Genomic DNA, 15,552 nt, shown 5'->3' on the forward strand with positions numbered 1-15,552 from the left:
ACAAGATGTCAAACGAGTGTCATGTTATTACATTATTTAAAATTTGGGTTAAATACTAAATACTCCCTTGGAGTTTCACAACTTTATTTTTTTTCCCCCTATGGTTTGATTTTTATCACAAGAGGTCTTTATAGTTTTGATAATAGACCAAATTAGTCATCTATCAGTTGACTGTTAGTTGACTTAACGGAATTCCACGTGAACCAATCAGATGCTGACATGTGGCACTTACTTACTTTTTAATTTTAATTTTTTAAATGTATATATAAATTTTTTTGAAAAAAAAGAAAAGGAAAAAAATTGGGGGTGGCCAGATGGCCAAAGGGGGTGGCCGAGCCACCTCCAATTTTTTTTTTTTTTTTATAATTTTTTTTTGTTGTTTTGTTTTTAATTTTAAAAAATTAAGTAGGTGTCACGTGTCAACATCTGATTGGTCTACGTGAAATTCCGTTAAGTTAACTAACGGTCAACTGACAGAACGACTAATTTGGTCTATTATCAAAACCACAGAGACCTCTTGTGATAAAAATCAAACCCTAAGGGGGAAAAATAAAGTTGTGAAACCCCATGGGGTATTTAGTATTTAATCCTTAAAATTTTTGAAAACCACCATATTTGTAAGTGAAATATTAGGTAATCTCCTCATGTTTTTATGGTGTCCCCCTAATCATAGGTGAGTATTATTTAAATAATAATAATAATAAAAAATAGCACTTCTCTCACTTGGTTTTTAACAAATCATGGAATGAAATTTTCTAGTGGGTTGCTGGCCTAAGAGAGGCCCAAAATATTGGCCCAATAAAAAATTTGAAACAAAAAGATAGGGGTGTGAGGTTTGAGGGAAATTGAAAGCAAGAACAATGACTGGTGGGCTGTAAGATCCCTTCCAAGTTCCAACAGTTTTTCCTACTTCGCTTTCTTAATGTATACTTGCCGAAGTTCTTTCCAAACCAAAGTTTTTTCCTCGCTCTCTCGCCCCTCTCTCTCCCTCTGCGTTACGACCATTTGAGGTATTTGTCTCTCTCCCTTTCGTCTCGCTCTCTGTCTCTCGCGCGAATCTGCCTCTCCCTTTCTCGTCACTGTCTCTTTCTCTCTCTCAAATTTTCTTTCTCTGTGAGTTTGGGATTTCTATGAGTATCTACTTGATGAACACAAATTTTGGTAAATGGTGGTGTCCTGGTGGGAACCGAAATTTGTTCTATACATCTCGAATTGGCCCCAAATGGTTTAACGATTTCTGAAATGGATTGAGACTAAATTGTTTGCTATACCCATTAGTTGGTTTAACTGAAATTTTGGTCAATCCTAGAAATTGAAATTGATTGGGTTGAAGTTTGCTGAGATTCTGTGTTGAAAGAAGCTTGATTGTGATTTCTGATTGGGTTATTGAAGTAGCCTACTGTAGTAAATTTTTGGTTGATTTTGTTGGGTCTCTGTTGGTTCGGCTGAGTATGGCTAAATACCCAGTTGGTCTGTAGCTTTACTTTGGCTATGGCCGAATTGAAGAAGAGGGGGATTTTGGAGTTTGGGTATTGTTTTTCTGGTTTGGCTGATTGGGAATGTTATTCTTAAAGTTTGATATCTTCATTCTCGATTGATGGAAGGGGACTGTTGGGTGGTTGATTTTGTCTTTGCCGAATGTGTGTGTTGTTTGGAAAATTCTATTGTAATTTTAGGCATCCATGTGTAGTAATATCAATGATTGTAATTTGTAGTGGTCTTTCACACAAGAGACTGGTAGTGTTCGAGGATTTCTGACTAGGCAGTATAGTGTTGCTACCAGTTGTATAAACACTTCAGAAAGTTTACCTCCTTTGATAAATGATGCTACTATGTTGTTTTAAAGATTCACTAATAAGGTTATAAATTGTAGTGTTGGTTTTCCAATTTCACTTATGGATCTCAAGGTATAGATAGGTGCTGTACGAAGTTAGGACGAAGAAAAGGTTCATCTAAGCAACAATTGAACTTCGGATGGCAATTTGTCTGCCGGTTTCTTTTGTTTTCCATAATGCTTTTGTTTTCTTCTTGATTAGGATAACAGTGTAGACTACTTGGAGTAAATTAATTATGGGCAAGAGAAGGGTGCAAGTGAAGTTTCCCCAAATTTTTAACATGCAAAGACCAAGTAAGGTGCAAGGTTCTGAATATTTTCTTGGTTTTTTTGAGCTGCCCTTACAATTGGAGCATGACTTTATGAATTAAATGGTCGATTTTGGGTTGAAGATTAAGCTACATTGGTTTGTGATTTATCGTGGAACTTGGGGGTAGGACCTGTAAATCCCTCAATGCATGTCTCTAATTTTGTATCAATTCGTGTGTGGATAATGATGCTTGTTCTTGGATTTAATGTGAATGTTAGTGTGTTGGTTAATTGAAGCTTGGATTTTCTATCATGCTCAATAGTGTGTCGGTAGTACAATTTGGGCATTTTGTTATGGGATTCACTTGATCATAGATGGGTTTGCATGTTAGGAGTTCATAAAGGATGACAAAGTGTTTGTATTAATTCCACTAAGACCTTTTGGTATGTGTGCTGTGTTGAGGTTGCTTGTGTAGAGTTGATTTTTGTAAGTGTTGTAAAAATATGTAATGTTTGAATAATTTTTTGGATCCTTGAAATTTTGTAACATTTAAAATGAAAATTATGGAGATAAGAATCGGATGACATTGATCCATATGAGTTTGATTGATTATGAACTTCATATATTGGCTATGTTGAAATTTGAAAATTGGTTGCCTTACATGTTTCTAAATCAATTTTAGTGAACTGTGAGATCTAAATTGATGATGTTGCTCTCTTGAACCAATTGGGTCATTGAGATGTTGAGTTGTGATGAGTTTTATGTTGATAATGAAACTTTGTAATTGCTGGAATCTTGATGAAAGATTATGACATGCTAATCGAACATATAGGGGCCTGATAATGTGGATTGAGAACAATAGCATGATTTCAAAAACTGAGAACAATCACAAAGAAAACTATCTGAAAACCTGATGTCAAATAAAAAATTTGTTTTCACAGACACTGACGAATTTTTGATGAAGAAAAATCAGAAATTTTTTATTTATGCATCTCAATATGAATTCACCTTGCCTTTTGTACTTCCTTACATATTTTGAACTGTAATGTGATAGAAACTTATTAGTTTTATTTACCAATGATTATGTATATTATATGACAGCTCCCACAAGACCGCCGTTCATTTGAACAAAGCAGTTGGAGCCAGAAAACCCTGGAAATGAACTTAGTGAGAAGGCATGCGTTGAGCCTCTTCGGGCGGCCGAGTCAGACAATTGAGTGGCACAGTGCGGTGCAGCAGCAGCAGTTACAACAGTGGAGGGGGATACGGGTGAAGGTCCGGAACGGGAACTTGGAGCAGGCGCTGGGGTGGATGAAGCAGAGGATGACCTCGAGCGGGATGGAGCGGCTGATAAAGAGCCAGCCAACCCGCCACATCAAGAACTCCGAGAAGCGTGTCTTGGCCCGCAAGAACCTCGAACGCAAGATTCGGTCGCAAGACCTTGCTCGCAAGCTCAAATCCATTCTCGTCAAGAAAGTCAGGTAATTAGAGAGAGACACCCCCTTGATTCTTTAATTTCTTGTACGATTTTTTTTTCTCAAAACCCTAGAAAATTTTAGTTGATGAATTTTAATCTCATATTTTTCTCTTTTCATATGCACATGATATTGGTTTATTGCAAAACCAATAAACTTTGGTGCTTCATTCTACTGTAATTACATACGGTCCATGCTTGTGTGGGAAGATTGAAACCCAGTGTAGGCATGGATGACTTTTGTTGACCTGCAAGAGCAAGAATTTGTCTAGTGCAACTCGAACCAAGCCTATGGAGCTATGCTCACGGACTGATAATGTATGAGCTAGCTGATACTAGTCTGGAAATAAGAGTAGTTCCCATGTGAAGCCACCACTAAGTTAATATGCTGTCTAGTGGGTCTTAATGTGGAAAACTGGAAATACATCCGTTGCATTGGGCATAAACAAATGGTTGAAGATGGGTTTTCTAGATCAATCTGGGATAGAGTTCTGTTCTAGCTTCTCCTTGGGCTTTAATTTGATGTAAGTGCAGAGGCATTTTGATATTGATGGTTTAGAGTTTTGAGAGGTGCTGCTTCCTCTAGGGCTATGATGCCCAGGATTTGTGTTAAATAGGCTTCTCCTCTTCTAGCTTGTCTGGAATTGAACTGATAATTGTTTCTTAAAATCTGGTTTTGGGTTTGCTTCTTTGAATAATTAGTTGGGGAAACTTTACTAAAGACCCCTGAACTTCCACCTGATTTGATAAACCCCCCCTGAACTTCAAAATCTCTCAATTTAGTCCCCTGAACTTTCAATTGCTCTGAATTTGGACCCCTCCGTCACATTTTAAACATTACAAGACATTTATACCCCTGACTTTTGTATAAAATTCCAACTTCCAAAACGTTTTTTTATTTAAAAAAAAAACAAAAATCAGGGATATTTTGGTCTTTTTTTGTATTTTTAACTGCTAAAATTGACGGAAGGGTTCAAATTGAGAGTAATTGAAAGTTTAGGGGACTAAATTGAGAGATTTTAAAGTTTAGGGAGGGTATTTCAAAACGGGTGGAAGTTCGGGGGTCTTCAGTGAAGTTTCCCCTAATTAGTTTTCGTTGCTTGAGTCCATAACACATTAGTAGTTGTACTTATGCTTTTTTTTTTTTGGATGGGTCATAAGGTTGCAATTTTTGTAATCTTCCTATAGTGGAGGTAAAAAGTGATAGGGTCGTAAGTTGGGAACCAATGGGTCCTCGCTTTTTCTTTACTTCCACGGAGGAGTACCATCTCTTTGAAGTACTTTGGTGGGACTCCCCCATGTTCATATTTTTATCCTTCATCTTCTTATCCTAGTTTTTCCCCCCTCTTTCTTGAGAGGTGCTCCTCTTTTTCTCTTTCCCATTCTCTTGTATTTCATCATTTATTTCGGCTCATATATGTTCAATTGGAATTTTGTAGGGGTCTATGAGAACAGCTTTGGAGTTTGGAGTAGCTTCATGATAAGAAGTAAAACATCATAAGTATGCTGTTAACTTGCAGGTGTTTACTTTTTCTTCTGGAATTCAGGGGTTATGCAGCACTCTCTTCTATCACTATAATCAGATATGGTCGGTTTTGTTTAAAGTTTTTATAAATTCATGTCTTTTGATATTGATACTCCACATGCATTGAAATTGAACGGTGTAAAATCTTATTGCAATGTGCTCAAAGGCTGAAACTTGATCATTAAAGCAAGGTAGAAATCAAGAATTGTTATAAACTGTTCTAAGGTGTTATATGTGCTTAAGCTCACTGTAAAATCAATTTGCCAAGGAAAACTATTATTGGAAGAGATGCCTTGGAGACTTTCAAGTTCGACATGAATGGTATTGGATTCAAGCAGCTTACCTTGAAAGAAAGGATAACAGATTAAGTGGCATAGATGATCAACAGTCAATATAGATGTTTTTCCTTTTCTTCTTTAGGGAAGAGGAGGGGAGAGGGAAGGGGTTAGTTTTTGTTTGCTTTGCCGAATGATAACATGGCAGCCAAACTCCCCGTTTAACTTCTGGCTTTACTACCCTTGACCTTCACGCTAGAATGGACATCAATCTTGAGGGACAAAGTTTGGGAGCAAAAGATGGTAGTCGGTAGTCAGTTCTTCATGGTAAGAGTCGTAATGATAGATTGGAAAAAATTCGCTTGGGACAGGTGGAATCATGATTTTGCGTAGGGGGTCTGAATCATCATAATAATTTGTGATTGGGCCTACAATAATAATTAGTTAATGGGATGCATTTTGTTCACAGGAGATAAATTCCAGACTCTTTACTTGTAAAATTTGCATGTTTTAGTGAGGCATTCAACATCCAACATCAATCAGCTTTAATGGGAACCCAACTTGTTTATGTCTTATTTCACATTCATTATAAAGGGCTTCCATTGAACTCTTCACTTGCTACAAGATTGACAGAAAAAAAAAGTGTCAAATCAAACATTAAAGAGCAAAGCTACAAAATGAAAATCAAATCAAATCAATTGTACTTCAGGAAGCCATTTGAAGAGGCAATCTGATAGTTGAGGGGATGAATAAATTGGCCCCTTATCACAACCATCTTCTCCTTAGTTTCATTTCTCACAAAAAAAAAGTCAATTTATTTTCAAAATTATTATCAAACAACATTCATTATTTTTCTTTTACAAAAAAAATTATAAACTTATTTCAAAAAAATTCAAAAAAAATATTTCTAGTATATTTATTGGACTTCTATACAACTTTGGGGTTGTTGTGTACTCTTAAAAGCACCACGTGGTTTAAAAACAAAAAAAAAAAAAAAAAAAAACAAAACAAAACAAAAATCGCAAGCCTAGATGAGGCTAAGCCCAGTTCTGTAAGGCCAGAGGTAATTAGACGACCCAAAACACAATTTTTATTTTTATTTTTTTTAAAAAAAAGAAAAAGAAAATAAAAGAAAGGTTTAGAGCAGAGGCAGCATGAAAGCCTCTGAGGGTTTAAGAAACTTGGATCTTGCGCTTTCAGAGAGCTTCGATGGAGAGCGTGAGGGTTCGTTTGGAGTTCAAGCGCAGAGGCGTTCTGGCCGAATCACAGTTGACGGAGGGACTTAGGCGAACCTGGCTTCTCCTCAAACCGGAAATTGAGTGCATCTCCGACCTCGCCGCCTATCTCCTTCACACCTTCAACCTCCAAGAATCTTGCCCTAATGGCCTCGTCCTATCCGTACCACTCTCTCTCTTTCTTGCTCTTCATCCCCTAATTTCCTGATTTTTCAATTTAAAATGAAACTTTGGAAATGGAGAAAGATGAGAAGCTTTTGAGTTCTTCATTTTTTTGGTGCCATTGTAGTACATGAGATTTTAATTTTTGATCCGGTTTGGGAAAATTGGAATGCGGTACCTTGAGTCAAAATTTAATTGTTATCTATGCTAATACTAATTTACCTGTGCACATTGAGTTTACAATTTACACTAGCATGATTTTGCTTGCAGATGGATGGCTTTGTGTTACCGCCTTTCGAGTCAACGTGTATTTTAAAGGATAAAGATATCATTTGGTCAGTCTAATGAGTGGAAATTTTTTTGTTAGGCGCTTTATTTACTGACGTCTATCTATAAAAAGGTGGTGTTGTGTTATACTGTTTTTTTTTTTTTCCCTTGTTCTTTGTTTCTTCCTTTAGTGTGAGAAGGAAAGGGGACACAGCGGTTGATACTATCAAGGCAGGTGAAGGGTTGGATTCTCTTGGGGAAAAAGAAAATGCGGAGAAGCAACTTGTGCTTAAAGGTGTGAAGCTTTTGGCAAATGAGGAGTTTGAAAAGGAATGTGGTGAATATGCTGATGATGTACAGGAATGCACGGTTTCCAGGAAAAGAAAGGCATCAGAGAAGCTTCTGAGCTCAAAGTATGTTTGGCATCCCATTTGTGATTTAATTGTTATCTTGCTACCTGTCCTGTAGTTTAAAATTATTTTATTTGTTTCAAGCTAGTTTTGGGGGCAATGTTTCTGAATCTCACACAACAAGTTGGCCACTCAACTTAACTAAGCCTCAAGTCTAATTAAATAGGTGTAACATACAATGTGCCAGGCACAAAAAGCGGACTAAAGCCCCAATTTGATTCTTGCTTCAGGATATTATGCTTTTAACCCCAATTCGATGTGATGCTTCCTTCAATATTTGTCCTATTAGGTCATAGTTTTAACTTACATGTGACAACTACTATAGCCTATTGGTCTCAATTTATAATCTTGCTATGACTTAGATAGGATTCAAACTTCTGATATGTTGGGCATGTTCAATCATCCAGCAGGTTACACGTAGGAAGAAATTGAGTATAAAAAACTATTGCGGTATGAAATTCTGGCCTGTGAATTTGTAAGTGATTATTTTATAAATGCAAGGTTACCTAGGGTGCCCCATTCGATATTAAGTATAAATGTCTTAACAATGTAATTTTCTATCTCATCTGAATTCCAAAAGTTCAGCGGAAGCAACATTTTGGGTATGGTTCAAAATGTTGGTTTTAATCTGGGTTTTTGTGGCTTTAATAGGAATCTGATTAAAATCGTAAGTAATTGACATTTTACATGGGTTGGCATCTACTTGTTTAATAAAAATATTTTTGCTCTCCTCTTTCACTGGGTTTTTGCGCCACAGTTTGGACACTGAAATTTATTTTCTTTAGATTAGTTTTGAGTGTTGCTAGTATCCTTTATTTGCTTCCTGAATTAGTCATTACTTCATAATTTTTTTACCAAATGATTGCATCCTCTGTATCGTAAGAATTTATTTTCTTGCTTGGTTATGCTTGCATGTGGTTGTTTGGGATACTTATAAATAACATTCAGGTTTGTAACTCGTTTTTCCCAAATTATAGGAGGAAGAAAAATAAGGTTGTTACTACTCACAAATGTCTAGTTGTTACTGAAGATGATCAGAACGATGTCCACGTAAAGGAGAATGGAGGCCTTCATCATCGTAGAGTTTCCCCCAAAAAGAGTGTCAGGAAGCACAAGTCATCCAAATTATCAAGTGAACGGGATGAGTTGAGTGCTCTGGAAAGTGATGAAATAAGTAATGACACCACTAAATCTACACCCCATGCGAAGAGGTATTTGGTTGCATCTTTATATATATATATATGTGTGTGTGTGTGTGTGTGTAACAACAAAGTCTAGGATTTTCTTCCTTTTTAAATTTCATTACACTTTATTTATTCATTTATTTTTTTGATTTATTCGGTGGTTAAGCTAGACTAAAAGTTGCTACCTCATGGTTGGAGGATCAATATTCTCATCACTTATTTAGAGAAATATACAGATATAAAGTGGGAAACTTGGTCTTGGTGTATTAATGCAAACCTGTTCATACATCTTTTTATATGCATGTGTGCCAGAATTTTCATAGTTTATATTGCCTTTAATTATTCTCTCTTGCTCTCTCTTTATTTTATTTCTCTCTCATTTTTGCTTCTTAGGTTTTGCCAACTTCAAGAAAATGGCGAAGAAAGTGTTGATGTATCTCATAAGCCTGGTGAAACTAAAAAGGTTGTCGATTAATATCATTGTTTGGCTTGGATCTCTAGTTTGTATCTAGACATTTTTAATATTTTTAATTTATGAGGTCAAAGTTTGCATATAGTAGTAATTATCATGACGTATGGAGTTGGCAATGAAAATGTGGCCACAAATGCAAGGATAGCTAGGTAAGGATATCTGAAGCTCTAAAGACCCCCAACCGATTTATGTTTTATTTATTTTTCCAAACCTGTCCTAGACCTGATTAGACTTCCCAAACCCGTCCCATTTGGGTCAGGTCAGGTTGGAAAACATGGAGGAGCCGTTAACTTTCCATCTCTGATCATAAATTATATGTAGTTACAGTTTAATTCATAGGAATTTTTGTTGCATTTTATTTTTCCCTGCTACGAATGCAATAAGAATTTGTTTGATGTGATTAGAGATTTCTACCTCACCAAGGTTTTATAATATCTTTCAAGTACTAATGATCTCATGCTTTTGTTCATAGTCATTTTCTCTATGGATCATAGTTTGTTGCTATTATGTGCCCTCATACTTTTGGATGTGAAATACATGCTTGGTGGCTGGTGATTACCAAATATGTTATTATACAACAGTTGAGAAAGTCAACTTCTATAAATTGTCAATGGAAATAAGTAGTGGTGGTATCATATTAGGAATCCATTTTAGTCATCTCAATCCATGTCCTGTAGTTGAATTAGGGGCCATGCAAGTATGAGCAATGAACCCAAACCGTGCTGCTATAGCCAATGCAAGGAACTATACCATGTGAGATAGGTATATGCTCTATGTTCCAGGAGCTTGAAAGTTTTTTTTTGGATGCTTTATATCACCATGATTTTAAATCAGTTAACTCACACTGCTTGGCTATCTCTTAGATCAACTGTAAGCTATAACTCTTGCAAACCTTTCTCTTATTTTGGACAGATCCCTAGTAGAAGTGCTCGACGTAAAAAGGCAAAAAGGCGATGGTTGAGGGAACAAGTCAAAGTTGAGAAGAAAAAGGTACTTGGGGCATTTAGAATGATAATTTTGGGATTATGATGAATATGCTTCAAGACTCTTGGACACTCTCTCTCTCTCTCTCTCTCTCTCTCACACACACACACACAGAAAAAATGTGATTTTGACATGTAATTAGTTGACATACTCACGTTATATATGACATGTGTGTGAGTACGTGTATGTTTTGATTTGCGTGGTAGGCTAATAAATGCAGTGATGCAAGGGTTAGGATTATTAGTCGGTGTTCTAAAGTACCTATATGCTTCTAATGGATATTTGCATAATATCCTTTATGGTTGTTCAAAATTGCCGACTACCCGATCCAGCCGATTGAAACCGGCATCAGGGGGTCAGAAGTGAAAGTTTCTTCCAACAGGCAGTTGGGTCGAAGGTCGGTGTTATAGGATAAGAAAAAACAACCCAGACTGAACTGACTGACCTCCTTTTTAGGGAACCCTAGCCGGTGTCATTTATAAGCCCACCCGTTCTCGATCTCCTCCTCCAGCTGCCCATGTTTAGACTTCAGATCTACACCCATGTTTAGACAAAACTGACCGACTACTGCCTAACATCCGTCTGTCTCGGAACAGTTTAGTACATACCCCCTAGTGGATGGTTCAGTTAGGAAAGATTTCTTCTGGCCCAGTCAGGTCGGCTGTCAGAAGTTGTTGACTTTTAGCCTTAGGGGTTTGGTTTACAGCTCTAATATTCTGTACGTTATATTCAATTGTGCAGCTACTTCAGGGGCACACACTCAAAAAAGATGATGAGCAGTCACCTGTCAAAGGTAATCAGAAGGTTTTTGAAGAACATCAACAACCTGATGAAAATAGTGATGAAGAGGATGACATTGTCCCTGTAGTAATTAAGCCAGGACACATTCGCTTTGAGCGCCTTGGTAAAGGTCTGTTCTGTGTCTTTCTCAGTTGGGTTGAGATGGGTAGCTCTATTTTTTTCACATTTGATTTTAGAGTGACTTTACATGTCACATTTTATTTCATTATTAAATAAATGCCATGTTACAGCAAAGTATCTGATGTATCTTTGTTCTAGTGGATGCAGATAGGGCCATCCAGCAAAATCAAATTCCTACGGTATTTTCTATTTATATTTCTAATTTTCTAATGCTTATCATCTCTACTGCTGCCCTGCCCTTTGATATGCTTTCTTGTTGAGTCAATATTTGCTATCACGGTGCAATAACTTGCTTTTGATTTCTAATTCATATACTTTGTTCAGATAGGGTTTTTATTTTTTCTGTTTTTTTGTTTTCATTTTAAATATCCTGAATATTTTGGATGAAGTTATGCGTTTACGTAAGAGACATACTCAACTCTGAAGATACTTCTGTTTGGGGTGATACATGGTTACAATATGAATATTGATGCATGTATATGTATACATTCTCAAACACGCTTACATTATCAATCCCCTAGGGTGTCCTGATATTTTGTATGGGACCCCTGTACAACAGTTGTTTTCTTGACATTTGCACTTGTTAGATTTACAAGACGTAAGGTCATTTAGCCCACACTTTGTTCTAAGACATAAGAACTGCGTTATCAAATGGAATTTTGCAATCTAGATTGTCTATTGGAACAGGACAGAATGCTCCATAGCTAGGGACTTTTTGTGTTTGAATTCATTAATTATTCTCAGAGTGTTTCTGATTTTTTTATTGGGACTTTCCCATTTGGTCTTTGAATTCACTAATGTCATTTTATCATCTTGGGTCATGCTTCAGGAGAATTTGCAGTGGCATGGAATAACCAGCAAAAAGAAGGGTCAAAAATGGGGTATTGAGAAAGTTGCTTCTTACAAAAGGAATGAGTGGACGAGTTTAAATCAAGAGAGTTCTGAAATGCTGGCTACTGAAATAGAGACAATTGCAAACAATCCCATAGACTTTGATAAGCTTACACCTTATACTAGCGTTCCTAAGGTTTGTTTCTTCCACACTTCAAATGTCTTTACTAGCATTTTTTTGCGCTTTTAATGATATTTCAATTATTTATCAAAAAAAAATTGTCTTTGCTTGCATGATTCTTTCTTTCTTCCCATCACCCAATGAAAAGGGCAACATGGTGACAGCATGCCCAATTAAACCTTAAGTTTCTTTCTCATTTTGCTTAGAGCAATTAAATCATTATTGTGTTCTTAATATATTGCAGAAAGGTGACGTAGTAGCATATCGTTTGATTGAGTTATCATCATCATGGACCCCAGAGCTTTCCGCCTTCCGAGTATGACTCTTTCTGCAATTGAATAATTTTGAAGTCACCATGGACACGGAATATATCATCTGCCATATTCTTTTGCTTGTAGGTAGGAAAAATATCACACTATGACCCTGTATCCAATAGGATTAAGCTGGTAACAGTTCCAGAATATCCTATTGATTTTGAGAAGATAGCTGAGGAGCAATCTGCAGCACAAGCCGATACATCCCTTTATGGGGAAGATGGGTCTTTAAAGGTACTCAAGCTTTATTCTTTAATTCTTCAATACACTGTATCTTTGGACAACTGCTTTTGTTTCTCCTTTGGTGATTAGTTTTTTTTTTTTTTTTTGATAGGTTCCTTTGGTGATTAGTTATTATGATTTCCTTCTTTTTTTTCCTTCTAGTTAGGTGTTTTCTCCTATATACGTCATGTGTACTTGGGGCGCTTTACTCTTTTAATTACATATGGATTACTTATAAAAAAAAAAATGGTACTCGGGCTTTTCATTTTTATGTTAGTTTATTCCACCCACATCTTTGACAAGCAAGTTTTGACTGGCCCTATGTTTTCAGGAGGAGACAAACCTTTCTCTGTTGTACTCTGACAGGCAACCATAGGGCCAGTCCAAACTTTCTAAATATCATGACTTTAGAATTGCACTATCATTCAATGCTTTCATTGTAAGCAGTAGCTAAACTTGGACGGGAATAACAGACTAATTTTGTTGGCAATCTTTTTGAAACTTTAACTTAGGTTCAAGCATTTATTACTTCTATAGTCATGAAAAACAATATGCAAGTAATGGCTTGTAGAGCTCCCTCGAGACCCGTCTGTCTCTCTCTCTCTCTCTCCAGATCCTTGGTGATCTTCCATCATTCATTTTCACTTGGTACCAATGACATTCATCATTCATGGTTGTCGTGGGGTTAAGCTCATATAATAAAACATTGCACTTGCTCATTCATATGACATGTCCTTTCATAACTCTACTGCACTTATCAGGTCTTTGAATCTTGATGCCGCTTTTGTCAGAAACCAAAGCTGCTGAAAACCATGTATCCTCCACTCTCAATCGTCTTGGTTTCTTCCTTTTTGTTCAGGTCCCACCGATAGGCCGTAAAGGAGGCCTTATTTTTGCATGGAGACATGGTTTGGATGTGGAGGTTATTTTGTACCATCAACATCTTAATAAGCTAGTCATGTACTCAGACCCCCCAAACCAACCTTGGCTTCTCTCCCGTGTTTATGGTCCAACAAGGTGGGTTAGAGCCTTCAATTATGGGAAAATATGAACTTATCTGGCAACTCTTTTGAGGATCCTTGTCTATGTGTTGGCGACTTCAATGCAATTCTGGACCCCTTGGAGAAAATAGGAGGATGAGGATTTGCTTCTTCCTCGGGCGTTTTTGGGCTTTTATAAACTATTATGGAATCATTGATCTTGATTTTAAGGGGAACCTGATTACTTGGTCCCATGAAAGGAGAGGCTCTGTCAACATAAAGTACAGACTTGACAAGGCAGTGGCAAATCAGGAGTGGTATCTCCTGTTCCTCTCTTCCTCTATTCTCCATTCTCCATTGGCCAACATCTTTAGGATGATCATCCTGTTCTACTTAGCACAAACTTGCGCCCATAAATGTGGCTAAATGGGCCGCATCTGTCTTCCACACTGGATGCATTCTAATCTCCTTCTCTCGCCCCTGGTTGAGCTTTGGCTGAATAGCAGAAATGACCCTCCTTAATTTCTCTCTCCTTGTTTTTCTTCCTGCTTCTCTTTCCTTCTTGTATGTTACTCTCAATAAAAAAGTTTTAATTGCATCATACATGATGATGTCCTGCATATATATATATATATATATCATGCCAGTCATAAAAGTGATCCAGGTTAATGTTTTCTGTATGGTTCAATCTACTACTCCAGCTATTCAACTTGGGTCGACCGGGTCTTAAATGAATGTTGAAAGAGCAGAAACTTTATAAATAATTTTATATTGCATTCTTTATAGTTTATCCCTTGAACTGCTTGGCTGATTGACTATGGCCTAGTTTTAAGATTCTTTGCGAATATTGAGAGCTTGGCCAGTATGTTTAGGTTATTGCATAAGGCTTTGCTTTGTGTTCTAGTTATATGGATGACTCAATCATGGTATTTGAGATCCTTGGTTTGGTAATGTAACTGATCGTTTTTAGTCAAGCAGCAAAGGCTGGTTTTAGAAGCTGACAGTTGAAACTCTTTCTACAGATAAATTATTCGTCACTTCTTCATATCCGCATTGTCAAACATGGCAACTTGGATTCTTCAGCAAAACCAGTCACCGGTGGGGTTAATGAAGTTCCTGTGGATAATGGAACTGCCTTATCAGGTTTCAGCATCAGCAATAACAATAAAGAGACCCCTGCCCCTGCACGAGGTATCTATTATTGGTTGTTTTCATGCTAGGAGTTTGGTATTTGACATGGATGAACTCTCATTTTGTGTTGTATCTTTGTAGAAAATGGAGAAGTAAATGCGTGGGATGAAATCAGCGAGGCTTTGAATGCAAAGAAGTCCCAGCTCTCTCAGGAGGATGGCTGGAGTAAGGAAGAGAGTTCAGGCAAGAGGGAGTGGTCGTATAGGGCAATGAGAGGCAGTGCACTGGGTCCAACAATGGCACTTCTAAGAGCACAAAATGAACTATGATAAGTGCCATCAGCTGTAGGGCAATTATCTGCTGTTTTCCTGTCAATGAGATTCACCTCTCCATGGTTTGGGAGATTTTGACAAATGTAAAAGAATACCATAATCGGTTTAATGTAATTAAAGGCCACAAGGTCTATCAAAGGCTTAGTTTTTTGTATAGAGAGGTGGTCAATTTTACCTGTCATATTGAAGGGGTAGGTAAATTGTCTCAAGTAGAAGTAGGCTTGTGGAAATTTTCTTACATCGATCTCTCCTTCTCGGCTTTTGTTAGACCTATTAGACCTGAGTTGGCCCAGGAAGTGTGTAAATATGATGGAACTGTGGCGTAGGGAGCTTAGCTGATTTATTGCCCTGTCTTAGAAATTTCGCTCGAGGCATCACGTGCATATCAGACCGAAACATTTAAACGCATGTAGAGTTTTTTTTTTTTTTTTTTTCGAGAATAATCTAAATCAATATTGGCTATAAATAGTTTATTAACGTACCCTTCACCTGTTATGATTGAAAATAGACTAGTTATTCTTGCTTACTTGGGTGGTAATTCTGGTGGCACATGTAAATTTTTAGGGTT

General features: G+C 37.0%; 2 protein-coding genes across 4 annotated transcripts; both read left to right on the top strand.

The window, feature by feature from the left end:
* The first annotated feature begins 874 nt into the window (after nucleotides 1–874).
* LOC132178636 (uncharacterized) lies at nucleotides 875–5,300 on the top strand. Of its 2 annotated transcripts, none has more exons than XM_059591107.1 (3): nucleotides 875–1,010; nucleotides 3,186–3,565; nucleotides 4,998–5,300. In XM_059591107.1, the coding sequence occupies exons 2-3, from the start codon at nucleotides 3,243–3,245 to the stop codon at nucleotides 5,005–5,007; spliced, it is 333 nt and encodes a 110-aa protein (XP_059447090.1). In that variant the 5' UTR covers nucleotides 875–1,010; nucleotides 3,186–3,242; the 3' UTR covers nucleotides 5,008–5,300. The 2 variants fall into 2 exon arrangements, with proteins under 2 accessions (XP_059447090.1, XP_059447091.1); XM_059591108.1 differs by lacking the exon at nucleotides 875–1,010 and adding an exon at nucleotides 1,861–2,128.
* A 1,191-nt stretch (nucleotides 5,301–6,491) lies between these two features.
* LOC132179420 (coilin) lies at nucleotides 6,492–15,327 on the top strand. Of its 2 annotated transcripts, none has more exons than XM_059592148.1 (13): nucleotides 6,492–6,756; nucleotides 7,026–7,090; nucleotides 7,214–7,435; nucleotides 8,410–8,643; nucleotides 9,010–9,079; nucleotides 10,001–10,078; nucleotides 10,814–10,982; nucleotides 11,132–11,172; nucleotides 11,823–12,020; nucleotides 12,250–12,321; nucleotides 12,404–12,553; nucleotides 14,544–14,712; nucleotides 14,794–15,327. In XM_059592148.1, exons 1-13 carry the CDS (start codon nucleotides 6,568–6,570, stop codon nucleotides 14,979–14,981), a joined length of 1,845 nt encoding a protein of 614 aa, XP_059448131.1. In that variant the 5' UTR covers nucleotides 6,492–6,567; the 3' UTR covers nucleotides 14,982–15,327. The 2 variants fall into 2 exon arrangements, with proteins under 2 accessions (XP_059448131.1, XP_059448133.1); XM_059592150.1 differs by having other exon boundaries at nucleotides 11,141–11,172.
* The last annotated feature ends 225 nt before the right edge of the window (nucleotides 15,328–15,552 follow it).

Source organism: Corylus avellana, chromosome ca4 (assembly GCF_901000735.1).
Source record: "Corylus avellana chromosome ca4, CavTom2PMs-1.0".
In the NCBI taxonomy this organism is placed as follows: domain Eukaryota; kingdom Viridiplantae; phylum Streptophyta; class Magnoliopsida; order Fagales; family Betulaceae; genus Corylus; species Corylus avellana.

Bases quoted from the DNA above. Each gene is read 5' to 3' on its own strand.
- LOC132179420 (XM_059592148.1), top strand. From the start codon at position 6,568: ATGGAGAGCGTGAGGGTTCGTTTGGAGTTCAAGCGCAGAGGCGTTCTG. The intron at 11,173-11,822 runs GTATTTTCTATT...GTCATGCTTCAG, and splicing joins AGCAAAATCAAATTCCTACG to GAGAATTTGCAGTGGCATGG. The intron at 12,322-12,403 runs GTATGACTCTTT...TTTTGCTTGTAG, and splicing joins CAGAGCTTTCCGCCTTCCGA to GTAGGAAAAATATCACACTA.
- LOC132178636 (XM_059591107.1), top strand. From the start codon at position 3,243: ATGAACTTAGTGAGAAGGCATGCGTTGAGCCTCTTCGGGCGGCCGAGT.